This window comes from Choloepus didactylus, chromosome 1, assembly GCF_015220235.1.
Source record: "Choloepus didactylus isolate mChoDid1 chromosome 1, mChoDid1.pri, whole genome shotgun sequence".
Classification (NCBI taxonomy): domain Eukaryota; kingdom Metazoa; phylum Chordata; class Mammalia; order Pilosa; family Megalonychidae; genus Choloepus; species Choloepus didactylus.
The window spans coordinates 64,307,653-64,334,904 of NC_051307.1; the positions used below are offsets into that span (position 1 = coordinate 64,307,653).

At 36.7% G+C, this 27,252-nt stretch overlaps 1 protein-coding gene and 1 pseudogene across 5 annotated transcripts in view; both read left to right on the top strand.

Moving 5' to 3' along the window:
• Positions 1–827: 827 nt before the first annotated feature.
• The window catches only part of TFG (trafficking from ER to golgi regulator), a 35,358-nt gene continuing 8,933 nt past the window's right edge, over positions 828–27,252 (top strand). For 4 of the 5 annotated variants that reach the window (XM_037834820.1, XM_037834830.1, XM_037834841.1 and 1 more), the window contains exons 1-4: positions 5,254–5,437; positions 11,478–11,561; positions 20,298–20,444; positions 23,810–23,977. In XM_037834820.1, the coding sequence (XP_037690748.1) occupies positions 5,254–5,437; positions 11,478–11,561; positions 20,298–20,444; positions 23,810–23,977 (583 nt within the window). Of the gene's footprint in view, positions 1,138–5,210; positions 5,438–11,477; positions 11,562–20,297; positions 20,445–23,809; positions 23,978–27,252 lie in introns of those variants that run through there. The other variant, XM_037834816.1, reaches the window with a different exon arrangement.
• LOC119532434 lies at positions 13,922–15,392 on the top strand (annotated as a pseudogene).

Sequence of the window (27,252 nt, forward strand, 5' to 3'; positions counted from 1 at the left end):
AGTAAGAAATGTCTACTTTGGAAGCTCATTAGAGGCCCAGACTCCAGAGTTTTTACTGGGATCTGGTCACATGGACATCCTGTCTGCATTTACCAAAATTCCAGACTCCAGCATAAATCACACTGTTTGCACAGTTTAGGCACAGTGAACAATTCTTTTATTAGAAGTGTTGTAGGTGTACAGGAAAACATTTAGGATTCAATCTGAGGCAGGGCACTCATATAAAATATGTGTAACCAAAACACATGCTTAAAGTGAAGAAGGGAAAGTGGATCTGCTCCTTATCTTCCAAAACGACTTCTGGAATCTGTAGTCAGTCTAAATCTCCCAGCCTTTGCACTTCACACTTAACAGGTTTGTCCTGTCTCGCAAACGTTGTGGTTCTACCCCGCTGAATTGGAAACTCCTCGCTCACCAACTGAGTCATCCCTAAACTAACACTTAAGAAAGCGTATGCGCCCAATAATGAATGAATGAATGACTGGATTTGTGGAAGGAACGCGGGAAAAAGGTTAGATTTTTCGAGATGTGACTAGAAGAATCACAATGGTCACAAACGACGACAACAAAAAACGCCAAACTTGGAAAAATTTTAACAGGCTCTTTAAAAAAAAGTTCAGAACTGCACACGCCACACCACCCACAAAGAACAGACGGGAAACAATTGCTTTGAGGAAAACCGGAAGTGCCCGGTCACGCCTCGCGCATGCGTGCCTCCCTTTAGTTCACACTTCCTACACTCGGACAACCAGTGAGAAAGCAGTGACCCTTAGGCAGAAGCGTCCACGGTCTTTGCCAGCCCGGTGCCCCACGCCGCTGCGCATGCGTCCTAGGATAGAAAGCTGGCACTGAGGCGGGGCGAGAGGGCATATTTTTTTTTCTTGCCCCGCCCTCTTCTTCCCCCACCTGCCACGTACTGGGCCCGAGCTCGCGCTAGGCTTGTTGGGTCCGTGCGATTGGCCTGCGATTGGTCTGCGCGAGCCAGCGAGCGGGGTGCGGCGGCGGCTGAGGGCAACCTAGCGGGTCGTGACCGGAGCCTTCCCCTGACGCCCCGAAGACCGGCGGCAGCGGTATCCTCGCACCGGTCCGGCCAGCGGAGACCCGCGGGGAGGCGATAGCGGCGGCCTCGGCAAGCCGGTATGGCCGCCGGAGACGGGGACGCGGCCACTCTCGTTTTCAAGGCGGGCCGGGAGATGTGGAAGGGTTGGGAAGGCCTCACTCGAACCGGCTGGCGCCGGGCGGGGGGCCGGAGGGGCCGTGGGAAGGGGGCTGGAGTTGGGGGTGAGGGGTCAGGGTAGAGAGAAGGAGTCTGGGCGGAGCCTAGCGTGGAGGAGGGGAAGCTGAGGAGGGGAGGGGAGAAAAGGGAAGAGAAAGGCAGCTGCAGTGGACGGGTGGACCCGCTCTGTGGGCTCTGGGGTCGGGGGTGGTGTTTCGGACAGCAAGTGCTCTTTCAGCGGTTCCGTCTGGGTGCTTGGGAGAGAGGACAGGGCTTTGGGAGGCTTGGGGTTGGTCGCGCGTCTTCTTATCAGAGGGGCTTGGAAGGATGAGGAGGGTGGAGAATATCGTCTAAGGGAACAAATTGATTCCAGTCACTTAAGAGGAATTCATTCCTTGACTGTGTCAGTGCTTCTAATCAAGTGCCGTCTGGAGGCCCAACCTGGTTTTATAGTGATGACAGTAGCCAACTTTTAAGAGTTTACTATTTGTTAGGTACTATTCTAGGTATTTTAGATACAAGATCTCATTTAACCACCACTACTCATTGTTATTCCAAATACACTCATTATTATTCCCTTTTTGCGTATGATTGAGGCTTAAAGAAGTATTTGCTTGAAGTCACCCAGCTAGTACTGGGAATCTTTACCATCTTGCTACGCTGCCTTTGGTCGGGCAGGATTTGGTACCCCTTGCATTTTTTTGGAATAATCGGTTTGCTTTTGCTCTAGGATATCTACAAGAAAAGGACTACCCTCTAGAGGTGCCTAAGTAGCTGCCTCTCAATTTGAGCAGGGCCCTACCCTCAGTCTTAGTGCAGTAGGAGGTCTGGCCACACAACCTAGGTCTTGGTTCTGGATGCAGGCTTTTTATGTGACCTTGGGCATGTCACTTCGTTCTCTAGTGCCGAGAAACGGTTTCCTGTTGGAGGATTTTAGAAGTTAGTAACTGTCTCACTTCTGGACTTCAGAGAGGGTGGGGAAAGGATAGGATGGAAGAAGTGAATGCTGTAAGTATCTCACCAGCAGCCTTGGGAGCTCGTTGTTTATACCACCCTCTTGCTGATACTTAAATTAGAGGAAAAAAAGGACCAGAATTCTGTTAACATCAACAAATGTAGGATTGTATTTCCTCTTGAAGGGAAAATTTTGTGGCACACCCCGTTTGTGATACTTCTGTGCTTGTGGTCAGGTGATAACTGCACAAACTGGGGGCAGCCTTAGGAAAGAAGTTCTGGTGCCTAGGGGCCACAGGGAATTTACAGTCAGTGGGAAACACCAAGGAATGAGTGAATTTACAGGCAAACATGGCACGTAAAAATGTGTATATGTGACTCAGGTTTTTAGATCCATTGGAACTGAACAGTTTTCCCACAATCAAAGTGACATACTATCAATTATGTTCCATGTTGGAATTTTCCCTTTATTAGGAGCATGCTTGCTGTGGGGAGTCACTTCTGGCTACATAAGGTTTCATCTTTTGTCTAGGGAACAAAAACAAATATTTAAATACCTGCTGGGTGTTAGGCACTATTCCAGGTGCTACTGGGAATAGATAATACCATGTTACTGAAGCTAAGCTCTGCTCGCTATCTATATTATTGCTATATTATCCGTTCTGTAGGTAGAAGAAGGTAACAAATAGATTGTTGAAAGGTACTTATTATTCTCAGGCTTTACTGCAAACAATATCCTTTTTTTGTTGAAGTAATTATATTTCAGAGCTTGGTACATAGTAGGTATTCAGTAAATATTTCCTGAATGAAGAAGGCAGGTTTGGCTAGCAGGTGAAGACCTGGTTGTATGGAGGTTTCAGTCAATCATGGTCTTTATGAGAAATCCTGTGTGAGAAGTGGCAGATAAAAAGCTAACTGTATATTTTGCATTAAGACAAGCATAGCATCCAGATTATGAAACTCAATCCACTGTTCTGCATGAATCTTAGAGTGTTGCATTCAGTACTGAATGCTCCATTTTAAGTGGGTTATTAATTAAATGTGTTCTGCCCAGAGGAAAGTGAACTGGAGGGTGTGGAATCTAAAGACATGCATTTAAAGAATAGTTAGTTGGAAGGATCTGGGGCATTTGGATGAAGACTATTATGGAGGATTCATGAAAACTTTCTTCAGGTATTTGAAGGGTTGATGTGTTGTGAAGGAGGTGGATTCTTTCTCAAAAAAATTGCAGAGAAGTATGAAAATCAGGTATGATGTTAATGAAGTAACACATATGAGAGCACAGAAAGCTGCCTGAAGTAAAGTGTGAGCTGAAAGCAGAATGTGGACAGTAGAAGGTTATCAGGTACCTTAAACAGCCTTAGAGAGAACATTTGGTTGGAGCAGAAGGAAGAAAGAGTTGATGCTAAGAAATGCTCAGTGTTTATAGAAATACTCAAGAAATTTTGCCCTGGAAAAGAAGAGATACTAACCCATTATTTGCGCTTAAATTTATTCTGTATTGTATAGTAAAGATCTAAATTACTGGAAACCTTAGACATTATTTTGAATTTAGGATTAAGTTTAAATTTAGGAATGTAGGACTAAGTCATTTTAAATTGAGATAAAGTCATTACAGAACAATGACACTGAACAACCATAGAGCAAAACCCAAGAAGGGAAAATTCTATAGCAAATTAGTAATTAGTGGCCAGTTCTCTGACACTGGCTTATATATTTCTTAAAGTAGGTATTCTAATCATACACATCTACTCAGGTCTTTTGGATGGGCAATGGGGGATGGGGGCTATGTATATGTAGCACAAAAGAGGACAGTCTTCTTAGAGAGCTCAGGAGGATATCATTCCATTATCCTTTCTCCTTAAGTTCCCCAAATAGGAAAATTAGAGAGCCTTATTTTAGATAGAAAAATCTGGGGCTCTATTTTAGTGTTCACACATGCTTTTCTTGTTGAAATGAGCATTAAGAGCTATAGGCTAACAGAGTTTTAAAGCTAGAATTTATTTCTTCCTTCATTTAACAACTATTGAATGCCTAGCATGTTCTAGGCACTGTTCTGGCTCTAGGAATACAGTGAACAAAATCTTTCACTTCCCTGCATTTTAGTGGAAAAGGCAATAAAAAATAAATATTTAACATAATGTCTGCTAGTTATGTGCTTTGGAGAAAAATAAAGCAGGGTTAGAAGATAGTGACAGGGAAGCCATTTTAATTTGATGGTCAAGGAAGACCTCTTAGAAAGTTGACATTTGAGCAGGAATCTGAATCATATGAGGGATATGAAAAGAAATTAAGGCAACAAGAAGAGAAAAGCAAGTGGAGAGCCTTGAGTTGAGAAGGAGAACTTCAAGTTTCGGTATAGTAGGGTGAGTGAAGGGGAGAGGTAGGAAATGAGGTTAAACCTTTAGCCAGGGGCCAGAGGCCAGATCTTTGTAGAAAAGTGAGATAGGCCCCCGCTGGAAGGTTTTGAGCACAGTAACATAAGGCTTTAACAGTGTGACTCTCTCTTATATACTGAGAATAGATTAAGAGGGGGCAAAGGTTAGGAGCAAGCAGTTAGGAGATTTTTGCAATAATGTAAGCAGTACGAAATGTGGCTTGGACCAAGTTGATAACAGAGACATGAACTCAAGTAGTTGGATTCTAGAGAGATTTTAAAGGTAGTAGCAACCACATTTGTTGACAGTTTGGATGTAAGATATGGAAAGAAGAGAAGAATCAAAAGTTTTTTGACTTGAGCAACTGGAAGCAAGAAATTGCCACTAACTGAGATGGGAGAAGTATTAGATGAAGCAGGTTTGGGGGAATTTTGTTTTTCAGACATGTTAAGTTGGAAATTTAACTGGTGATGTTGAGTAGACAGCTAGATCCATGAGTAAAATAATACTAGACGTAAAAGAACGATAAAACTGTACATTGTAATCAAGTTGTCTCCAGACCATTTTAACATATTGAAGGCCAGATTTTCTTCAGTTCTAATAGTAGTTCTGTTTTTGAACTTTTGTAGTTGTTTTTAATCGTCAAAACAATTTTTTATCAGTCTTTATCTAGAGCTGTATACACTGAGCATCCTGGAGTCCACCATGAATGGACAGTTGGACCTAAGTGGGAAGCTAATCATCAAAGCTCAACTTGGGGAGGATATTCGGCGAATTCCCATTCATAATGAAGATATTACTTATGATGAATTAGTGCTAATGATGCAACGAGTTTTCAGAGGAAAACTTCTGAGTAATGATGAAGTTACAATAAAGTATAAAGATGAAGGTAAGAGTGCTTTTAAAGCTAGCTTTCAAAAGTCTATGTATTGTATATGTTCTTTGCCCATTTTTTCACTGGACAATCTCTTAGTTTAATCAGTTCCATCCCATAGTAAATTAGTACCCACTTTCTTTTATTTAATGAGATGTCCATGTGGTTGTTATAATTCTTGTATAAGTCAAAAGTAGTTAAGTGATTTATTATTAAACAGAAATTTTAAGTGATAGAACACTTTCACATATATATTTTTAAATTTAATTTTATTGAGATTGTTCACATACCATACAATTATCCAAAGATCCGAAGTGTACAATCAGTTGCCCACGGTACCATCATACAGCTGTGCATCCATCATCACAATTATATTTTTTTCCAATTTTTAGACCATTTTCATTACTCTAGAAAAGAAATAAAGACAAAAAAAGAAAACTCAAATCCTCCCATACCCCAACCACCCCCCTTCCATTATTGACTCATAGTATTGGTATAGTACATTTGTTACTATTGATGAAAGAATGTAAAATACTGCTAACTGTAGTACAAATATAACTGTTTTTTTCCCTATATACCCCTCTATTATTAACTTCTAGTTCTAGTGTCATACATTTGTTCTAGTTCTTGAAAGAGATTTCTAATATTTGTACAGTTAATCATGACAGTTGTCCACCACAAGATTCACTGTTTTATGCATTCCTATCTTTTAACCTCCAACTTTCCTTCTGGTGGCATATGTGACTCTAAGCTTCCCCTTTCCACCACATTCACATACCATTCAGCACTGTTAGTTATTCTCACAGTAACATGCTACCATCACCTCTGTCCATTTCCAAACACTTAAGTTCAATCTAATTGAGCATTCTGCTCATAATAAGCAACTGTTCCCCATTCTTTAACCTCATTCTCTATCCTGATAACTTACATTTCATGTCTGTGAGTTTACATGTTATAACTATTTCATATCAGTGAGAACCTGCAATATTTGTCCTTACGTGTCTGACTTATTTCACTCAATGTAGTGTCCTCAAGGTTTCTTCATCAGTCTGTTTTTTTGTTAAAGATGGTTTTGTTCACCAACCATACTTTCCATCCTAAGTAAACAATTGATGGTTCTCTGAATAGTCACGTATTTATATATTCACCACCATCACCACTATCTATATAAGGACATCTCCATTTCTTCCACAAAGAAGGAGGAAGCGTCGAAAAAGGTAAAGAGACAAAAGAAAAAGAAAGAAAGAAAAAAAACATGACAGCTAAAAGCAACAGAAGGAAAGATGGAGTAAACTTAAAGTAGAGTAAAAGAATCAGACAACATCACCAATGCCAAGAGTCCCATACCTCTCTCTTATGTCCCCTTTTTAAAGGCATTTAGCCCTTTGTATATTGCCTTTGTTACATTAAAGCATAATACAATGTTTTTGTTAACTGTAGTCTCTAGTTTGCATTGGTTGTATTTTTTTCCCCAATACCACCCTATTTTTTAACTTCTTGCAAGGTTGACATTCAATTCTTTTGTTGTCCCTCATGTAAAAACATATTTGTACATTTTATCACAATTTTTGAGCACTCTAGGTTTCACCGAGTTATACAGTCCCAATCTTTATCTTTCCTCGTTCCTTCTGGTGTCCCACATACGCCTAACCTTCCTCTTTCAACAATACTCGCAGTCACATTTCTTTAGTGTACTTACATTGTTGTGCTACCATCACCCAAAATTGTGTTCCAAACCTCTCACTGCCATCTTTTCCTATCTGTCTGTAGTGCTCCCTTTGTTATTTCCTGTAGCGCGGGTATTTTGTTCACAAAGTCTCTCATTGTCTGTTTGTCAGAGAATATTTTAAGCTCTCCCTCATATTTGAAGGACAGTTTCGCCGGATATGGGATTCTTGGTTCGCAGATTTTCTCCTTCAGTATCTTAAATCTGTCACCCCGCTTCCTTCTTGCCTCCATGGTTTCTACTGAGAAATCCACCCATAGTCTCATCAAGCTTCCTTTGTATGTGATGAATTGCTTTTCTCTTGCTGCTTTCAGGATTCTCTCTTTGTCTTTGATGTTTGATAATCTGATACTTAAGTGTCTCTTGGGGTACACTGCACTTCTTGGATCTGTGATATCATGTCTTTCATAATAGATAGGAAATTTTCATTGATTATTTCCTGTATTGCTTCTGCCCTTTTCCTGTCTCTCCTCCTTCTGGGACACCCATGACACATACATTCATATGTTTCATGTTGTCATTCAATTCCATGAGACGTTGCTCATATTTTTCCATTCTGTTCCCTATCTGTTCTTTTGTGTATAGGATTTCAGGTGTCTTGTTCTCCAGTTCCTGAGTGTTTTCTTCTGCCTCTTGAGATCTGCTGTTTTATGTCTCCATTGTGTTTTTTCATCTCTTTTGTTGTGCCTTTCATTTCCATAGATTCTGCCAGTTTTTTCAGACTTTCGGTTTCTGCCTTTATGTTCACCCAGTGTTTTCTTTATAGCCTTCATCTCTTTTGTTGTATCTTCCCTGAACCCTTTGATTTAGTTTTTGATTTGATTTAGCATATTTCTTTGAAAATCTTTAATAGATTGTTTCATTAAAATGAAACAGTACCTCACTTGTATCTCAGTTGAAGTGTAAATTTATTCCTTTGACTGGGACATATCTTTGTTTTTCCTAGTATGGATTGTAGTTTTCTGTTGTCTAGGCATCTGGTTTCCTTCATTACCCCAATCAGATTTTCCCAGACCAGAATGGGTTCAGGTCTCAGAATGGGGTTATATTCAGGGTGTATCTTAGAGGAATGACAGATATTCCTGTGAGGTTTCCAGTTGCTGTGCTTTTCCTAACCTGCCCAGCAGGTGGTGCCTGTCAACCTGTTGCTCCTGACTGGTGTAAGGAGCTGTGGCCCCTTCAGTTTCTGTTTTGTCTATTTTCCCCCAGTCTGGTTCTGAAGGGAAAGCTGAGTCCCACCTCCATCCTCTTAGGGAAGATATACTCCCTAGGGAGTTATCATCTCCATTTGAACAGTCTCTGACTGTTCTCTCCACCCCTGTCTGGGTCAGAGCGCTGCGAACTGAAAATGGCTGTGGCTCTCTCCTCTGAGCCCCTCAGGTTGAGAGAGATAAAAAGGGACAGAAAGCCCCCTTTCAGAGCCAGTACACAGCCCCCCAAGTTTCACTCATCGGCCAGAGGTAACAGCTGGTCTTCTGGGCTCCCCCTCCCTGGACAGATGAGTCTTCTGGTTCTTTAAGGTCAGTCATCACTATAAGCCTCTGTCTGCTTGTTGGGGGTTTGTAGCTTGTATTCAGCAGTCCACATTTGTTAATTAAAACCCCAGTTGGAGCTCAGTTGAGCTGTATTCGCTTGTTGGGAGAGTGCTGCTCTCTACCACAGCGAGGTTTTGCAGCTCAGCCTGCCATGGGGGGAGGGGGCTCCTGGCGCTGGTCTGCAGTTTTTACTTACAGATTTTGTGCTGCAATCTCAGGCATTCATCCCAATCCAGGTTAGTCTGTGATGTGTGGACAGTCGTAATTGTCCCCCAGCAGTTATTCCAGATTATTTACTGGTTGTTCCTGGTTGTTCATTTGTTGTTCCAGGGGACTAAGTAAATTCCACTCCTCTCTATGCCACCATCTTGCCCCCTTGTCCTAGTTTGCTAATGCTGCAGAATGCAAAACACCAGAGATGGACTGGCTTTTATAAAAAGGGGGTTTATTTGGCTATACAGTTACAGTCTTAAGGCCATAAAGTGTCCAAGGTAACACATCAGTAATCAGGTACCTTCACTGGAGGATGGCAAATGGCGTCCGGAAAACCTCTGTTAGCTGGGAAGGCACGTGGCTGGCGTCTGCTCCAAAGTTCTGGTTTCAAAATGGCTTTCTCCCAGGACATTCCTCTCTAGCAAGCTTGCTCTTCTTCAGACGTCACTCACAGCTGCACTCCGTCCCATCTCTTTGAGTCAGCATGTTTTATATGGCTCCACTGATCAAGGCCCACCCTGAATGGGTGGGGTCACACCTCCATGGGAGTATCCCACCAAAGTCACCACCCACAGCTGGGTGGGGCACATCTCCATGCAAACAACCTAATTCAAACGTTCCAACTTAATCCCCACTATTCTGTCTGCCCCACAGGATTGCATCAAAGAATATGGCTTTTTCTGGGGGACATAATACCTTCAAACTGGCACACCCCTCTTCGCATACATTTTTATACACATTGTTTTTCCTTCTTGCCGATTTGTTCCTGGCTTCCTTTTTGCTTTTAAAACAAAACTTACACTCTAATCCCAAAGTTACAGGAATATCAGTAGATACTGGAAAGCTGGTTTAAACAAAGACAAATGTGCTTCTTTATTGCATAGATTTTTGGAGCATGTAGTATGCTGATGTACTTTGCTGGGTTATGATATGCAGTGTTCCTACACTTCTATAACCACAAAACCATTTTTATTGAGATGTTTTACATGACAAATATTTCCCCAAACAAACTGGAATTGCCTTTACTACTATGTTTCCTATTCTTTAACCTACTTTCTTTGTTAACCTCTAGTGAAATTGCTCATTAGGGTGGTTATCAGTATTTTTCTAATTGCGGAATATATTTCTCAACTAATGCAAATATTGGATACAGTGTTTGACACTTTGTCCTATACCATCCTTTTTGAAATATGCTTATCCCTTAACATTTGACATGGTGCTGTCCGAGTTTCCCTCTTATCACTAATAGCCTCTTCTCTGTCTCCCTGAGTGTTGCTTTAAAGTAATGCCAGCTGCTATAATCAGTATGTTAAAATCTCAGTGGTGTAACACTCAAGAAGTCATTTAGGGACCCAGGCTGATAGAAGCTCTGTTATTTTCACTACATGGCTTACAAGCTCTTGTTGGCCATTGATATCCGCCAGGCAGGTGGGTAAAGACAGAATTTGAGGAACACATGGGAGATTTTACTCACTAGGCCTCAAAGTGGTTTATATCATTTCTGCCCACATCACATTGGCCAGACCCCAGACCCCGTCACATGGCGCTGTTGAGATGTGAGTGGGTTGGGAAATGTAGTCCCTGACTGGGCAGCTACTTTCCAACAACTTGAACTGTGGAAGGGAGACTACATCACTGGTTATCTGCTAAGCTGTCCACTTTGGGATATGTGATCTAAGAGTACCAACAACTAATTTTGGAGGGTTACCCATGCAAGGAGCAATAAAGATGAACACTTTTCTTTCTGTTTTCTTCCCTAGTAATCTCATTTATTTGCAACACATTTACTTTCACCTCTGACTTCCAAGTGTATATCTTAATTTGATCTTTCTTGAGTTTACAGCTCAAAATTTTGAACTGTCTATTTTAACCTGAGATGCTTTGCTCTACCTCAGACTTGGCATATCTTCAGCCTACGTCATTGTTTAACTGGCTTTCTCTTAACTACTTTTTTGTTGCTGTTTAGTCTTAAATATGCACTGTTTTGTGTTTTTGAATATTTTTTGGGGGAGAGTTGATAGTTTTCATCTTTCTGTCAGGATGATCAGCAACCTGAAAGATTCTGTTGTCTATCCATTCATTAAAGCAGCTATCCAAACACCTCTTTTTTGAAGTTCTTTGTTATTGTTAGATATGGCTCTCCCTCCATGTCTGCCAATGTTGTTTTACTGTACTTATTCAAATTTGAACTTGGGAATTTTACTTTAACTTTTGATAATAGACTTAGATTATTTTCTGTATTTAAATAAAAAGATTTCAATATAAACTGGTAATTTGTGATACTGCTTCCACAAATCCCTTGGCGTCTATTAAATCGTCATTTAATACATTAACCGTATCTATGATTTTAGCCTGTCTCATAAGGATGTGATAAATACCTTGCCAAAAGAACAAAAGCAAAATCAATTTAGTATTTTTGAACAGTACGTCTTTCTCAAATGATCCCTTAATGTGTGTTTAAGATTTTTATGGAAGATTCTAATTATCCTCGGCAATCAACATTTTGGATTTTAATTTTACTTTTGTCCTAGTTTACTACTGATGCAAATTCAAAACTCATTTCTTTTTTTTTTAATTCCAGATGGAGATCTTATCACAATTTTTGATAGTTCTGACCTTTCCTTTGCAATTCAGTGTAGTAGGATACTGAAACTGACGTTATTTGGTAAGTGGTAAACTTTCTAATAAATTTACTATTTTATTCATTGTGTTTTTATTTCTTAAAGACTTTTTTTGGATTTTTTCCTTTTGAAGACTCAGAATTAAGTGATAATTTATTCAGAAGAGGCCTTAAGTTAATTTGCATTAAAAGAGTGTTTTTAACTTACTTGAAGCTTCTGGCTGTATATATTTTAGGGAAATGATAGAAGTTTAGTTCAGTATGAATACTGTTTCGACTATTTTGTTTTGAAATCAGACATAACTTAGATATCTCTGATGGGATATTATTGGTTTAATTTAGCGACATCAGATTTTTTGATTAAGGCTTAACTATAGTCACAGTTTGGAAGATTAATAGAAAGTAGGCAGGTTTTAAATTCCACATCTGCTCGGTTATCCTAAGTAGTAATATATACCACTATGTAAGTCATTTCAGGGTTAAAAATAATCATAGAGTTAAAACTACTTTTGTTAAGCTGAATTTTCCAAGAATTTATGATTATTTTCATCTATATTATACTATGTTCTACTTATTCTCAAGGGTTAACATATTTCATAGGCCTGATACTTTAGACATTAGGTTTCAAGAAGTACTTAAAGATTAGAAGATAGTTCTGATAAAAAACAAATTTAAGACATTTAATCCTTTATATTTTGTTTCCTTTTAAAGTTAAGAGATTTGTGAGGCAGAACTCTTATGGGACAGGATATATAGAAATGGTTACAAAGTTAAAGGGGTAGTGTGATTATGTAAATAATAAAACACGGACTTTTGGGGAGGATGTTTTAATTTGTTCAGTTTTTTTTTTTTTTTTTAAATTATGTTGCGTCGAACTTTAGAGTTCCATGAAGCCCCTTTTAGGAACTCTGGAAAGAAGTGTGATCATGCCCTATTGATTTAATTTGTGTCTATTTCATGTCCGTCTAGGAAGGATGAATGTCAATCAGATTTAAAAATTGTAGTAACAAATGAAAGCTGTTAAAGATTTTTCTTAATAAAAAATATCTTTGTATAATATTGAATCTAAATTACTTGATCACTGCCGTTAGTTGACTGCAAGTTCAGATTAGATAACTTGAAAACCCTCTCTCTAAAAACATTGAGTACATGCAGATAAACTATTAAAAATACATTTTTTGAATTGTATAATCAAGCTTGCTCAAATAAGTAACGGAAATATTCAGAAGCCCCTAAAAATAGAACTAAAAACCAGAGCCTGAAGTACCAAAAGCTGAGATATGGGGTGCTCTTGGTGGTGATGGCTGCATAATTTAGGGACTTGACATTTGGTATCTTCATGGTATAGGCCTTGGGTCTGCAACCCTTAGAGGGCTAAATTCTCAAGACTATTTTAGAAAAAATCCATTGATACAGGGAAAAGTTAAGGAAGCTTGACTCATATTCTGTGCTCTCAGGGATTTGGGATCAAACCCTGGACTGTCAAGGCTTTGGGACATCTCCCTTAAGGATTCATAACCATGGTACTTTGGTGGGTTGAGTTAAATTTAAACTATCTGTGTAGTTTGGAAACTCTCAAGCCCAGATATTACCTTAACAAAAAATAGCAGAAACAAAGGCAAAATCTCTCTGCAGGGATATATTCTCAATCCAGGTCACACAGGTTTCTCAGACAAATTCCTATTGTTGAACTTAGAGTTTAAAACTGTAAGACACATGCAATAATGAGAACAACAAATAGCAGGATTAGAGTGTCAATAATTTCAGTTAACAGAATTGATAGTCTATATGTGGTTAAAACTGTTAGATATAAAAGGCAGAATAAGACTATAAGAACAAGGCACTATGAGCAAACAGCAGGGAGATTTGTAAAAGAAGGTAATATTTGGAAATGAAAAATATAATCATTGATGCTAAATACTCATTGTATGCAACAAATGTTAAACAACAAATTAGTCACAAGTTTGTTTCTGAAGAGAGAATTAGTTAACTGGAAGATAGTCCAAAGAAATTACAGAATAGAGGATAAAAACAAAGAGGTGGAGAATATGAAAGAGAAGTTAAGATGAGAAAGTCCAGCTTATTTCCAATAAGAGGTTAAAGGAGAAAATGGGCGGGGGGGGGGGGGTCAAAATATTTGAAGAGGTAATGGCTGAAGACTTTTCCAGAATATGAAAAATAATATAAACCCTCAGATCAGGAGGTACACTGAGTCCTGAATAGGATGAGTAATAGATGTACACTAGACATTGTCATGAAATTGGAGAATACATAAGGCAAAGAGGTAAAGGTAGCCAGAGACAATAAGAGTATGACTGATCTACAAAGCAGTTAGACTAATAGCAGACTTCTTAGTAGTAATGGAAGCCAGAAGGCAGAAGAATAAAATTTTCAAACTTTTAAGAAAAAATAACTGGAAAAATAGCATTTATAGTCTGCTAAACTAGTATTTAAGAATGAGGGGAAAAAAACATTTTCAGACTGAGAATTTACCACTTATGGACCATTGTTGAAAGAATTTTTAGAGGTAGTTCATCAGCAAGAAGCCAGTTGAGTCCAGGAGGAAGGTGAAAGATGTAAGAAGCAATAGTGAGGAAAAAAACTGGTTAATGAGTGTAAATAAAAATAAGCATTGTTAAATAAGACAATAATAGTTTTAGGAATCTAAAAACAAGTTGGGACAAAAATACCAAGCAGCATTTTACATCAGAGAGACCTGGAGACCTTGTAGAAAATGCCGTTTTTTTACTTTCTCTTGGCTAGGAGAGTATCCTGGATCTCCCATGCTTGGTTTTGGTTCTTGAGGGGTTGAAAGACTATTGCTCAGAAGAAAAGATGTTTGGTTTTCACAAGCCAAAGATGTACCGAATTATAGAGGGCTGCTGTATTTTCAGGGCTAAGTCCTCTAGTTCTCGATTCACTGACAGTAAATGCTATGAAAAGGACTTCCAGAGCTGCTTTGGGTTACATGAGACTCGTTGAGGAGATATCTGCAATGCCTGTGTCTTGCTTGTGAAAAGATGGAAGAACTGCCAGCAGGATCGAAAAAAACTGGAATCATGTGGTAGATGCAAGGGCAGGACCCAGTCTAAAGACTACATTGAAACCAAAGAAAGTGAAAACTCTGTCTGGAAACAGGATGAAAAGCAACCAGATGAGTAAACTGCAGAAAGAATTTAAATGTCACAATTCTGATGCTCACAGTACCACTTCAAGTGCCTCCCCAGCTTAGTCTCCTTGTTACAGTAACCAGTCAGATGATGGCTCAGATACCGAGATGGCTTCTGGCTCTAATAGAACACCAGTCTTTTCCTTTTTAGATCTCACATACTGGAAAAGACAGAAAATAAGTTGCGGGATTATCTATAAAGGCCATTTTGGGGAAGTCCTCATTGACACCCATCTATTCAAGCCTTGTTGCAGCAATAAGAAAACAACTGCTGAGAAGCCGGAGGAGCAGGGGCCAGAGCCTCTACCCATCTCCACTTAGGAGTGGTGACTGAGGTTTATGTAGAAGGGGAAGAAAAAAAATTTTTTTTTTTTTTTTTTTTGAAGGGCAACACAGTGACCCTCTTATTTTTAACTTGGATACTTGCTGTTCTGCCAAAAGACAATCTTTAGAATGGTTTTGAATGGGTTATTTTCCCCCCATTTTCACAAACTCTGAAGCCAGTGTCTAGCTTACTAAAAGAAAAAGAGAAGTGTATATAATATTTAAGATGCTGAGTATTTCATAGGAAAGCTGAATGTTGCTGTAAAGTGCTCTTTAAGTCTTTTTTTAAAATCCCCTTCTCATGAATGAAATTAGGGGAATTTCAGGGGACAGAGATGGGATTTGCTGTATGATAAACCATATGTAGTTTTAGTCTTTTCTATGTTGAGAAGTAGTGGTTGGGGCATTTTTTTTAAGATGGCTGGCTATGCTTGTTTTCCCTCATGATAGTAAATTTGTCATAATTCAATAATATAGACTTGCCCCTAGAGGTATTGTTTATAATTTTGAAATATTAAGGTCTTGCCAAGGTTCTGATGATTCAAACCTGTACTACTGAAATATTAAGCAGGACAGACTAAGCTTTCTGGTGCATATACCTTGAAAGAAAAAGTAATTACTAAATATACAGAGAGGTAACTTGACTGTATATGTTGCATTCTGTGTTACCTCCCTTCATATTAATATTTGATAAAGATTTTAATTTATATGAAACTTCTAAAGCAGAATCAAAGCTCCTCTTGGGGAAATGGCAAGGCTTCAGGATAAGGGATCCTATATGAATAGTACCAAAGCATTACCACACGGTAGAAAGCACACACTATTAAAAATGTCTGAAAAATAAAGTGTGCAAGTCTTCAAGATGGCACAAAACAAAACAACAACAACAAAAAATACCAAGCAGTAATTATTTGTAAGACACAGGAGAAGGTGATAGGAGTTAAAATATTTTAAAGATTTATATTTTGGGGAAGAGGATAGTAATTAACTTTAGGTTTTCTTAATTAAAGTATGCATGTCTAAAATGTAAAGGTGATTATTAAAATACTGGAAATATAGACAGTAGAGGGGGACAAAAGGAAACAAAGCAGACCCACTCAGTTCACTAGAAGGTGGGAGTGGAGGAAAAGAAACAGAGAGAAAGCTAGATGAATAGAAAGCACAAAGTAATAATCTTCATACTGTACATGTAAACTGATTAAACTTACCAGTTAAAATTCAAAATACCTTATTGTACTTAAAAATAAACAAAATCCTATTGCATAGTACTTAATAAGAGACATACCTAAAGATTATTATGCAAAGTTTGGAAGTAAAGGGCTAGGAAAAGAAATACCAGACAAATGAACTCAAAGCTAGTTATTGTTAACAGAATAGACTGTAAGTAAAACTTGGTTAATGAGTCACTTCATAATGATAAAAAGACTAGTTCACTAGGAATACAAAGCAATTATGAACACATGCATCATATCCCTTAAAACATGTAAAGGAAAAACTTGACATAACAAGGAGAAATCAACAAATTCACAATCATGGCAGAGCTTTTAACGGTTTTCTCAGAAACTGATAGATCTCTATCAGTTTCTGAGAAAACCGTTGAAACTCAAAATTAGTAAGAATAGAGAAGATTTGAACAAGTCAGAAAACAGACTTGATCTTATGTGTCTAACAGAAAGGAAAACAAATTTTTTTGAATACATATAGGGCATTTATAGACATTGACCATATAGTTAGTCTTCCAGCAAATCTCAATAAATATGAAAGAAAAGATATCATTAGAGATCATATTCTCTGACTTCATTAGAAACTATCGAACAAAAAAGATCCCAACTCCCATATTTTTGAAGACAAAAATATGCTTTTAAATAATTGCATAAGTAAAAAAAAAAAAATCATAGTGGGAATTAGAAATAATTAGAAATGACCTTTAATGATTTCTATAAAACAAAGTTTGTAGAGTGGGCTACAACTGTACTTGGAGGGACAATTATAGCCTTAAATACTTTTATTAGTAAACTGAACTGGAAACTCATGAGCTAAGCATTCAATTCAAGAAGTTACAAAAAGTACAAAGGAAGCCCCAATAAGAAGGAAAGAAATAATACAGAGTAGAAAAGAACTAGAAGTCAGGGAATTGGTAGATCACCAATTTTGGAAAGATACAGCTGGCAAACTTCTGTTAAGATTAGTCAAAGAAAAAAGGCACAAATAAACAATGTTAGGAATGAAAAGAGGCATAACTACAAATACAGTAGAAAATTTAAAAATTTATAGTAATGTTGTGGACAACTTTATTTCATTTTGAACTCATAACATGGACAGTTTTGTAAATAAATTTAATGTACTAAGTATTTAAACAGAAGATTTGATTGTACAAATTAACATTAATGAAATTGAACCAATTATACTACCAAAAATTTGAGGAACAGATGATCCCAAATTATACAAACTATTCTAGATCATAGGCAAAGAAGGAATAAACACTAACTCATTTTCTGAGCTTAATATAACCTTAACACCAAAACCAGACAAGGAAAACTTCAGGTCAGTCTCACTTATGAACATAGATGCAAAAATACTAAATAATATTAACAAATCAAATTCAGCAGTGAATAGTAAAATATATCACCAGCAAGACTATTTATACTAGGAGTACAAGATTGGCTTAATATTAGAAAATCTATTAATATTACTTTCCTTGTAACATGTGAAAGAAAAATGGAACCATCCTCTCCATAGAAAAAGAAAAACGTTCATATCCCAATCATGGTGAAAAGTCATAGCAAACTAGAAGTAGAAGGGAAATTTTTAACCTCACATGGGCATCTATCAGAAGCTTACAGTAAACAGTATACACAATACTGGAATCTTAGAATCATTCTTTGAAAGAGGCAAGGGTAACCTCTATTACTAATTTTTTTTCCCTCAAAAGGGTATTTGGGGATGGCCTAGCTAGGTAGGAAGAGAAGAAAAATTGAAGGATTAAGGATCAGAAAGGAAGAAACCAAACTGTCCTTATTCTTAGAAGATGATTGCCCTTATAGAAAAGCTGAAACATGCACAAAACATTTAGAACCTATAAAAGAGTGATCAAGATTGCTGAGTGTAAGATCTGTATACATAGAACAATTGCTGTATGCCCTAACAAAATTATAAAATGTAACTAAAATACCAATTATAATAAAAAGATTTTGGGAATAAATATAGAAAGGCAAGACTGTTATAGAACAAATGTATAAAACTTAAAATCATAAGGAAGAGAAATAGGTTTTGAGGAGAAGTAGCAAGGGAGATTTAATTATGTGTATTATTTTATTTCTTGGTGATTAGGAGCAAAGATGGAAACAGTTCAGATTTAACAAAGATGGTTTGAGGGTACATGGGTGTTTAATGTGTGCTTAAAATATTTCAGTAAAGTCAAGAAGTTACAGTCACACTAGTGAAAATAAGTAATTGTAGTTTAGGGAATTTAAACTTTTAATTGTGTATTATTTGAAGCATGGTACTCCTAAAACCACTAAGTAAATGACAGTAGATAATAAGCCAATTTAGGGATATAAATGCAGTGTTCTTAAAAGTTCTGGTAAGATATGTCAATGTGCCCTGGTCAGATACCAACAGGAACGTACCTGTAGTTGAATTGGGTTTCTTGACTCATTACAATGAGGGAGAGGAACACTGTGGAGAACCACAGGGTATCTCAGTAAGAGAGTGTTAGAAAGGATTTTTTTTTTTTTTTTTTTTAATTGGGCTGAGCTTGTGGTAAGTGATTTTGGAGAAAGTTTAAGGTAGTGAGACTTTGCTCTGGATTGGATGCTGTCAGAAAGTAGAAGTGATTCTGTGAGTGGGTCTCTTACTAAGTCTTACCTGGAAGGCAGGAGGAGGAATGAAATAAGGCTAAAGCTACAATTGGTAAAGAAGCAACTGTCCCACAAGCAGGATAGAGGGATGCTTGGTCATTTTTGTGTTTCTGTGAGGTTTGTTTTTGTCTGACATTTGACATGATTATCAGTGTCAAGATTGTCTTGATCCAGCATGGTCACAGAATGGCCTTGTTTGATGTTGGTGTTCTTTGAAATTATTTATGTTCAAGAGAACATCAAGGCCTACTTGTGAGTTGTGAGTGCTAGGCCAGCTTCTACAATGGTAGGCCTATCTTTCAGTACCAAGCCAGTTCCTGGCCGTGAAGAGTTGCTTTCTCTTTTTATGGAAAACTAGTGATACCAGGAAAAACCAATAAATAATTGATGTAGGTAGGAGATTGCATTGAACTTCCGCATAATTAGAGGGAGTATGTAAAATACTTGTGTTTTGGCTTTTAAATGTTTATATTAGTGGTTTGACATTTTAAACTTACTTAACAATTAAAAAACCTCCCTGAACCTTTCTTTTCAAATAGATGTTCTTTTCTAATTAGGTGCCTCAGGAGTTTGTATATATGTGTATACTGGCAATGCAATGAAGCGTTTTAGTTTAGTTCAGTTTAGTTTTCAAACACCTGTCTTGGCGTTTGCATTCAGAGCCTCATGTCATTATTATTTATTTATTTTTTTAAATAACCTCAGTAGTGACAGTCTTTATCGCCGTATTGCCGGATGATGGTTTTCATTTTTTTTTTTTTTTCAGTCAGCTGAAAGTCATCTGGACAAAATGGATAGTTAAATGAAGTAATGTTGCCTCTTTTAAAAAAACCAAGTCATTATTGAGTAGTTTCTGGCTTTTTTGTGGCTTTAGACTGCCTTTGGAAAGAACTACTTTGGAAGGACAGTGGTAACATAGATTCATTAAGTTCTGCATATGATTTTTTGTTATTTTTTCAGTCACCCATTTTAGTTAGCATTTTTTTTAAGTCAGAAGTAGGCAAGAGGGACAACAGACTTTTCATTCATACTGTATATTTTAATATGTGTACAATAAAGTGCTTATTGTATTATTTCAAGACTGTAAAAGAGGGGTGTGAAATAAAAGCTTGTTGGTGGTATGAAATTTTTATTTTAACAAATTAAACTTTTCTGTAGGTTTTAATTTATATTAGAATAAATTCTTCTAATATAAACCTTTTATACCAATGCAGCCATAGGCCTTAAGTCTAGCATAAGTAAAGACTGAATGTTTCCTTTTTCCAAAAAGTAAGTTATTAGCAATTAACAATCGTTTCCTTTCGAACATCAGTAAGTATCTTGATTTTGTTGCACTTTTTTAAAGGAAGTTTATTTTGCCTTAGTCCATGTTTATTCCTTATTCAAGAACATCTCCTAATTTTAAGCAAATTAATACTTTTATTCCAGTTAATGGCCAACCAAGGCCCCTCGAATCAAGCCAGGTGAAATATCTCCGTCGAGAACTAATAGAACTTCGAAATAAAATTAATCGCTTATTGGATAGCTTGGAACCACCTGGAGAACCAGGACCTTGCACCAGTATTCCTGAAAATGGTAGGCTGTGAATCCATTTTATTTTGATTTATTATTCTTACCTTTTTTTGCAGCTTGTTCTAGTTTGCTAATGCTGCTGGAAAGCAAAACACCAGAAATGGATTGACTCTTATATAAGGGGGTTTATTTGGTTACACAGTTACAGTCTTAAGGCCATAAAGTGTCCAAGGTAACACATCATCAATCGGGTACCTTTACTGGAGGATGGCCAATGGTGTCTGGAAAACCTGTGTTAGCTGGGAAGGCATGTGGCCGGCATCTGCTCCGGAGTTCTGGTTTCAAAATGGCTTTCTCCTAGGATGTTCCTCTCTAGGCTGCAGTTCCTCAAAAACGTCACTCTTAGTTGCTCTTGGAGTGTTTGTCCTCTTCTTAGCTTCTCCATAGCAAAAGTCTGCTTTCAAAGGCTAACTCCAAAATGTCTCTGTAAGCTGAAGCTCCTCAGTCAGTTCCAGTGCGTTCTTCAAAGTGTCCTCCTTGGCTGTAGCAAGCTTGCTCCTCCTGTCTGAGCTTATATAGTGCTCCAGTAGTTCTATTCAGACCCACCCTGAATGGGTGGGGCAACACCTCCATGAAAATTATCCAACCAAAGGTCTTGTCCATGGTTGACTGAGTCACATCTCCATGGAAACACTGAAAGGATTCCAAAATCTAATCAACCACTAATGTCTGCCCAAACAAGATTGCATCAAAGATAATGGCGTTCTGGAGGACATAATACATCAAACCTGGCACACAGCTCTTAACTTTTTTCTTGTTTTTAAGCTCTTTTGCAGTAGGAATAGGTTAGCAACTCAATGTTACTCTTTCTTATTCCTCCCTTAGTGCTACTGTTTATGTTTGTTTTGCCAAACCTGGCTTGTTCATCAAGATTACTGGGAGGTTTAATTAGTATATATTCCTGGATATCATCATAGACCTACTGGATTGGATAACTTAGAGGGTAGGACTTGGGAATCCCATTTTTAGAGTGCTCTCTATGTGATTCTTATAACTTGTCTTGGACTACTGGGTTTATGACATGTCAGCTTCTGGAACTTCCTGATAGATAATGTAACCTGTTTAGGAATTAAAAATCATTTCATGAGTTTTGTGTGGTTTATGAAGAAGTTTCAAGTAAAAAATAATTTTAGATTAGTACCTTAATATGGTATTGTAAAGTTCATTTTAAACATAATCTTTAATCAAAATATGCAAAGAAAAATTAATTTTTTTTTCATTTCAGGTGACATACTTTTTAATTATATCAGAAAAAAATAAGATTTATTGACAAACTTGAAACTGGCATATAATTTTGGGGCCAGATAAGTGTATTTTAAACATGGACTGAAATTTAAGTATGTATTATGGCTTAAAAGTAAATTTGAAAAATCTGCTTTCCTTAACTTTTGTTTAAGATTCTTAGGTTGGCACTTAAAAAAAAAAACTGATTTATTTTGTTATTTTTATATTTGCTTGTAAGTTTCAAAGTATTTAGAACTGTCCATATTGTGAGAATGTCTGGATGGCTGCATATAAGGGATTTAATAGAAGATGACTATGGAAAGGTAGCATGTATAATCCCTTAGAACTTTCAGATTCTGTGATATAATATTCTTATTTCATTCCCATTTGAATTTTGGAGTTTTGGTTTTCTTTCTTTAATTTAGTTATAGTTTAAAAACGCAGTTTTCCCTATTTTCCTTCTTCCTTCCTTATGATCATGTGTAATTGTGTTTATGGTAGATGCTCAACAAATATTTAGTGATGGATTAATAATTTCTAGTTCTGCTTGTATTTCAGAACATGTTAGAGGTTTACTGAAATACTATAATGAGATCCTTCTGGCCACTGTATGATGAAACTTATATTGCGTGTCAAAGCAGGTTGCCTATTCTGAACCCTACCTCCAACAAAAGCACCAGTTTTAGATCAAGGATCTGATGGAAACTTGACAGTTTTCCCAGAAGACTTCTTAGATGGTGACAGCCCAACATTTGCATATATATCAGGGCATTTGATGTAGAATAAATTTATAATATTATGAGACTTCTGAACAAATTCCAAGCAGTATAGCCAGTATTGCGATGGACATTTGGGTTGTTTCTATCTTTTGGCAGTTGCTAATAATGCTACAAACACTGGTGTGCAAATATCTGTTCGAGTCCGTGCTTTCATTTCTTTTGGGTATATATACCTAGCAGTGGGATTGCCAGGTTATATGATAATTTTATACTTAACTTTCTATGGTCCCACCAAACTGTATTCTGTAGTGGCTGCACCATTTTACATTCCCACCAACAATATATGAAGGTTCCGCATACTTAGAACAGAACCTCTCTAACCCTTCTTTTCTGGTTTTTTTTTTGTTTTTTTGTTTTTTTTAAATGGAGCTATTCTAGTGGGTATGAAGTGGTATCTTGTGGCTTTGATTTCATTTCCCTAACGGCTAATGATGTTGAGCATCTTTTCATATGCTTATTGGCCATTTGTATGTATTTTTTTTTTTTTTTTTTGCTCATTTTAAAATTGGGTTGTCTGTCTTATTTTGAGTTGTAAGAGTTCTTTATATATTCTGGATATTAAACCCTTATCAGATACATGGTTTCCAGATATTTTCTCCCATACTGTTGGTTGCCTTAATTTTCTTGATAAAGTCCTTTGATGCATAGATGTTTTAAATTTTGATGATGTTTCATTTATTTTTCTTTTGTTGCTGTTCCATATTATTTCTAGGCATATCCGTGACACATCATTTCATCTGTATTTTATTAAGTATTTGAATAAGTAATAAATATTTGCTAAGATACAGCATGTTGAAAGTATATGTCTAATGTGCTATTTACAGAGGATTAAGTGTGACTTCTGGTTGGCTTGAGATTTCCATGTAATTTAATATCAGACCAATAGACAGTAGAAATAAAGCATAAAAAGTTGAGATCAGCATTTTAATTATGTTTCTTATCCTTTTTTAAGATAAAGCATTAATTCCTATAACTTATTTCCCAAGTGCCCACTACGTATCTGCTACTAGGATATCAGTCATGGGCCATCATGATAGGTAAAATATTTTTCTGTATGCTAAAGAGCTTGTATTTTTTTCCTCTCTAGTAACTCTTAGGGAAGGAGGTAGATAGCAGTTTTTAAAAGAACATTATTTAGCTTGCATTTCTTTTTCTTTTTTTGTTCTGATTTTAAAAGTAAAGATATAAACAAGTAAAAAGATGAAAGCAAAATCATCTATAATCTGATAATCAGAGATACTGTTAACATTCCATACTGTATTTAAGTGTATTTATATTGCCCTATCTTTTATTTTTTAGGCCTTATTGATTATTCATAAAATGAAAGCCAGTTCTTATTTATTCTTCTATCACTCTTTCTTCTAGATACTGTTGATGGTAGAGAAGAAAAACCTGCTGCTTCTGATTCTTCTGGAAAGCAGTCTACTCAGGTTATGGCTGCAAGTATGTCGGCCTTTGATCCCTTGAAAAACCAAGATGAAATCAATAAAAATGTCATGTCTGCATTTGGCTTAACAGATGACCAGGTTTCGGGTAAGTTCACTAGTTTGTTCCCTTCTTCCTTCCCTCCCTCCTTTCTTCACTGAAGGATATTTTGGACATGGTGAAGTTTACAAATCTTAAGGGTTCAGTTCAGTAAATTTTCACACATATATACATGTGTTAATACCAACTAGATCAAGATGTAGATGATTTATAGCACCCCAGAAAATTTTCTCATGCCGTCTTTCAGTCAGTAGCACCCTTCTCTTTAAAGGATAACCATTGTTTGGTTCACATAAATTTTATTGAAAGTAAAATTCAGAAAGCATTTCGTTGAAATATGAGGTATTCTATAATGTTATTTCTGATTTGTTGTAGAATTTAATTATATTTGAGAGGTATTTTCTGATCTTAAATTAGAGAAAATGAAATATAATATAAGATTTCTGGTTAAATTGCTTTGGTGTAGAAAGTGCTTTTACATGAATAAGTTTATAACCTTAAAATAGCAGCTATACTGTGATCTATACTTTTTTCTTTTTTGGCCATCATTTTGTCAACATTTTTTTCCTGCTTCCTTCTCTTCTTTTGGAGTTCCAGTTATAATTCATGATATTATCCCATTGGTCTCTGCAGTTTTATTCATTTTTCTTCTGTCTTTTTTTCTCTGTTCTTCAGATTGGATGATGTCTGTTGATCTCTCTTCAAGTTCACTGATTCTTTCTTCCATCTCTAATCTGCTGTTAAAACTTTCTATTGAGATTTCATTTCCACTATTGTGCTTTCAGCTCTAGAATTTCCATTTGATTTCTTTTGTAGTTTCCATTTCTCTGTTGAGATTCCCTTTCTTTACACTCATTAAGAGCATATTTTCCTTTAATTTTTTTAATGTATTTTTATTTAATTCTTTATATAATAGTTGCTTTGAAATGTTTGCTGTACACAACTTCTTGACCTATTTGGAGTCAGTTCCTATATTGACTACCTTTTTCAGTTTGGATGACATTTTCTGTTTCTTTACATGTCTGATAATTTTTGGTTGAAAACTTGACATTGTAGTTAATATGTGGTAGTGACTTGGAATTCTTGTAGAATCTTTTGAGGATTGTTTGTTTTGGTCTAGCAGGTAGTTAACTTCTTGGGTTCAAACTACTTACTCTGCCTTCCCTATTGAGAGTAGCAGCTGTTATTTCTGCTCAGTTCTTTTGGCTTTGGTTCTGCTTTATTTATTTATTTATTTATTTATTTATTTATTTATTATTTTTTTTTGCTGAGCCCACTTGCTGTCTCCCTCCCCCTCCCCCTCACCACCTATATAAACATTTTAGGGTTTGGGGTAGAGTTTATACTTAGATTTTAGGTTTCACCCCTTCTGTGGCTGTCAGTTTAGGGATTTCTCCCCTGAATTTCCAACTGCTTGGCCATTCATGAAGTTTGTCTTGTGTCACCTTAAGCAGTAACAGGGTGCCACTGGAGTTGCATGGGTTGGGGCTTAAAGTTCTTACCCACTGTAGTTCCTTTGGCATAAACTCTCTTTTGGTTTTTGTGTACATTTGGTTGACTTCCAGGGGTTTCACAAATAGTTGTTCTCTTTTCTATTTTGTGTGGATTTTTCATTGTTACCTGTGGGTAGGTTTTCCTTGCCAGTTTACTCTCCCATTGTCAGTAACTGGAAATACAGGATTGAGTCTGTTCATTTTCTTTTACTTTGCAACATATATGGGATTATTTTCTAAAGGGAATTCTGTGAAATTCTTTAGAGACAAATATTTGAGTATGATTTATATTTTTGGCAAAAGAAGATACCAGACAATTGATATATATGAAGAACACATTTTTAGAGCAACTGAAAGTAGAGGTTAATATTCTAGCTACTTAATACTTAAGAATTTAGGAAATGCTAAATAGAGGAGTGAATAGTTATATGAGGTCAGACTTAAAAATTTAGATTTGAATATAGTATATGCCATACCAGAATAATATAAATATGAATCATATTGTTTGAAGAAAATTATTTTGGTAGCTTTGTAAGTTGGATTGAAGTAGGAAAATCTGAGCCCATGGAAAATAGCCCTGGCACTTTTATAGTTATTCAGATTTGGTATAGTAAACAAAATTTCCCTAGCCTAGTGGATGTGGAAATGGGAAGGAAGGATGAAGTATTACAAAGATAGGATAACCAAAATTAACTCAAGCTATACATGCAAGGGGGAAAAATGGAGTCAAAAGAATTTTATTTTTTAGGATAATAATACCGTGTCTTTTGTGGGAGGGTTGTGTATGTATGTATGTATCTACTTGTACATAAATACAAATAAAATTATGGTACACAGGAATAGTCATCCATTTTGCTCTGGTAATCATTAATCTCTCTTGCATTACCACTAATAGCCTAGTTTAGGTTCTTTTTAATACCTGAGCTATCAGCTGCCAACTATGTTCCTTAATACATTGCTAACATTGCTATGTTCTTGGGGATACAATTGGGTAAATGATACAGGTTTGCCCTCAGAGGAATTAGTCTGTTAATAATAGCAAGTACTAATAAGGAGCCTTCTAAGTGATAATCATTTTATAAGCACTTGCCATATGTTAACTCGTAACCTTTATAGAAACCATATGAAGGAAATGGTTCCATTTGTACACTTAAGGAAATTGAGGTACGAAGAGAGATTAACACACTTACTAACTGGCAGTGCTGGGATTCCAAGTTAGGCAGTCTGGCTCTCAAACCTTTGCTTTTAACCACTGTTCTATGTTACCAAAACAAAAAAGAACTTGAAAGGAGTAAGGCTTATTTACACTTCAGATATCATTTTTGAGCATCCCAGAATTGGAACTGCAACAAATTCTGTATTCATGTCTTTGTCCATTATTCTGGAAGAATTTGGGTTTTAGAAGTTAAGAGTACCAGGCATTGTGAGGCAGGCAAAAAGATTCAGAAAACAGCCTGCCCAAAAGAGCTGATAGTCTAAGAGGGGAGATGGGACCTATTCAGAAATATAGTTAGAAATTGGTAAGGATCATAATAAAATAGACTGTATAGATGTTCAGAAGTGGAAAAAGTATTTATGGGTGAAGAAGGCTTGGTAGAAGTGTGGGATTATAACTAGGTTTTAAAGATTTTTGGTTATATTTAGATATCTGAAAATGAAGCAGAGGTGAAGGGAATTGTAGTAAATGAAATGGAGGCAGAAAAAAATATGAGATATATTGTGGGATTTAGGGCTATTAGTAGGTCTGTTTAGCTGAAGGGAAGAGGGTATGTGAGAAGAGGAATTGTGAGAAATAATGTTTGGACCCTTCAATTCCAAATTAGAGGATTG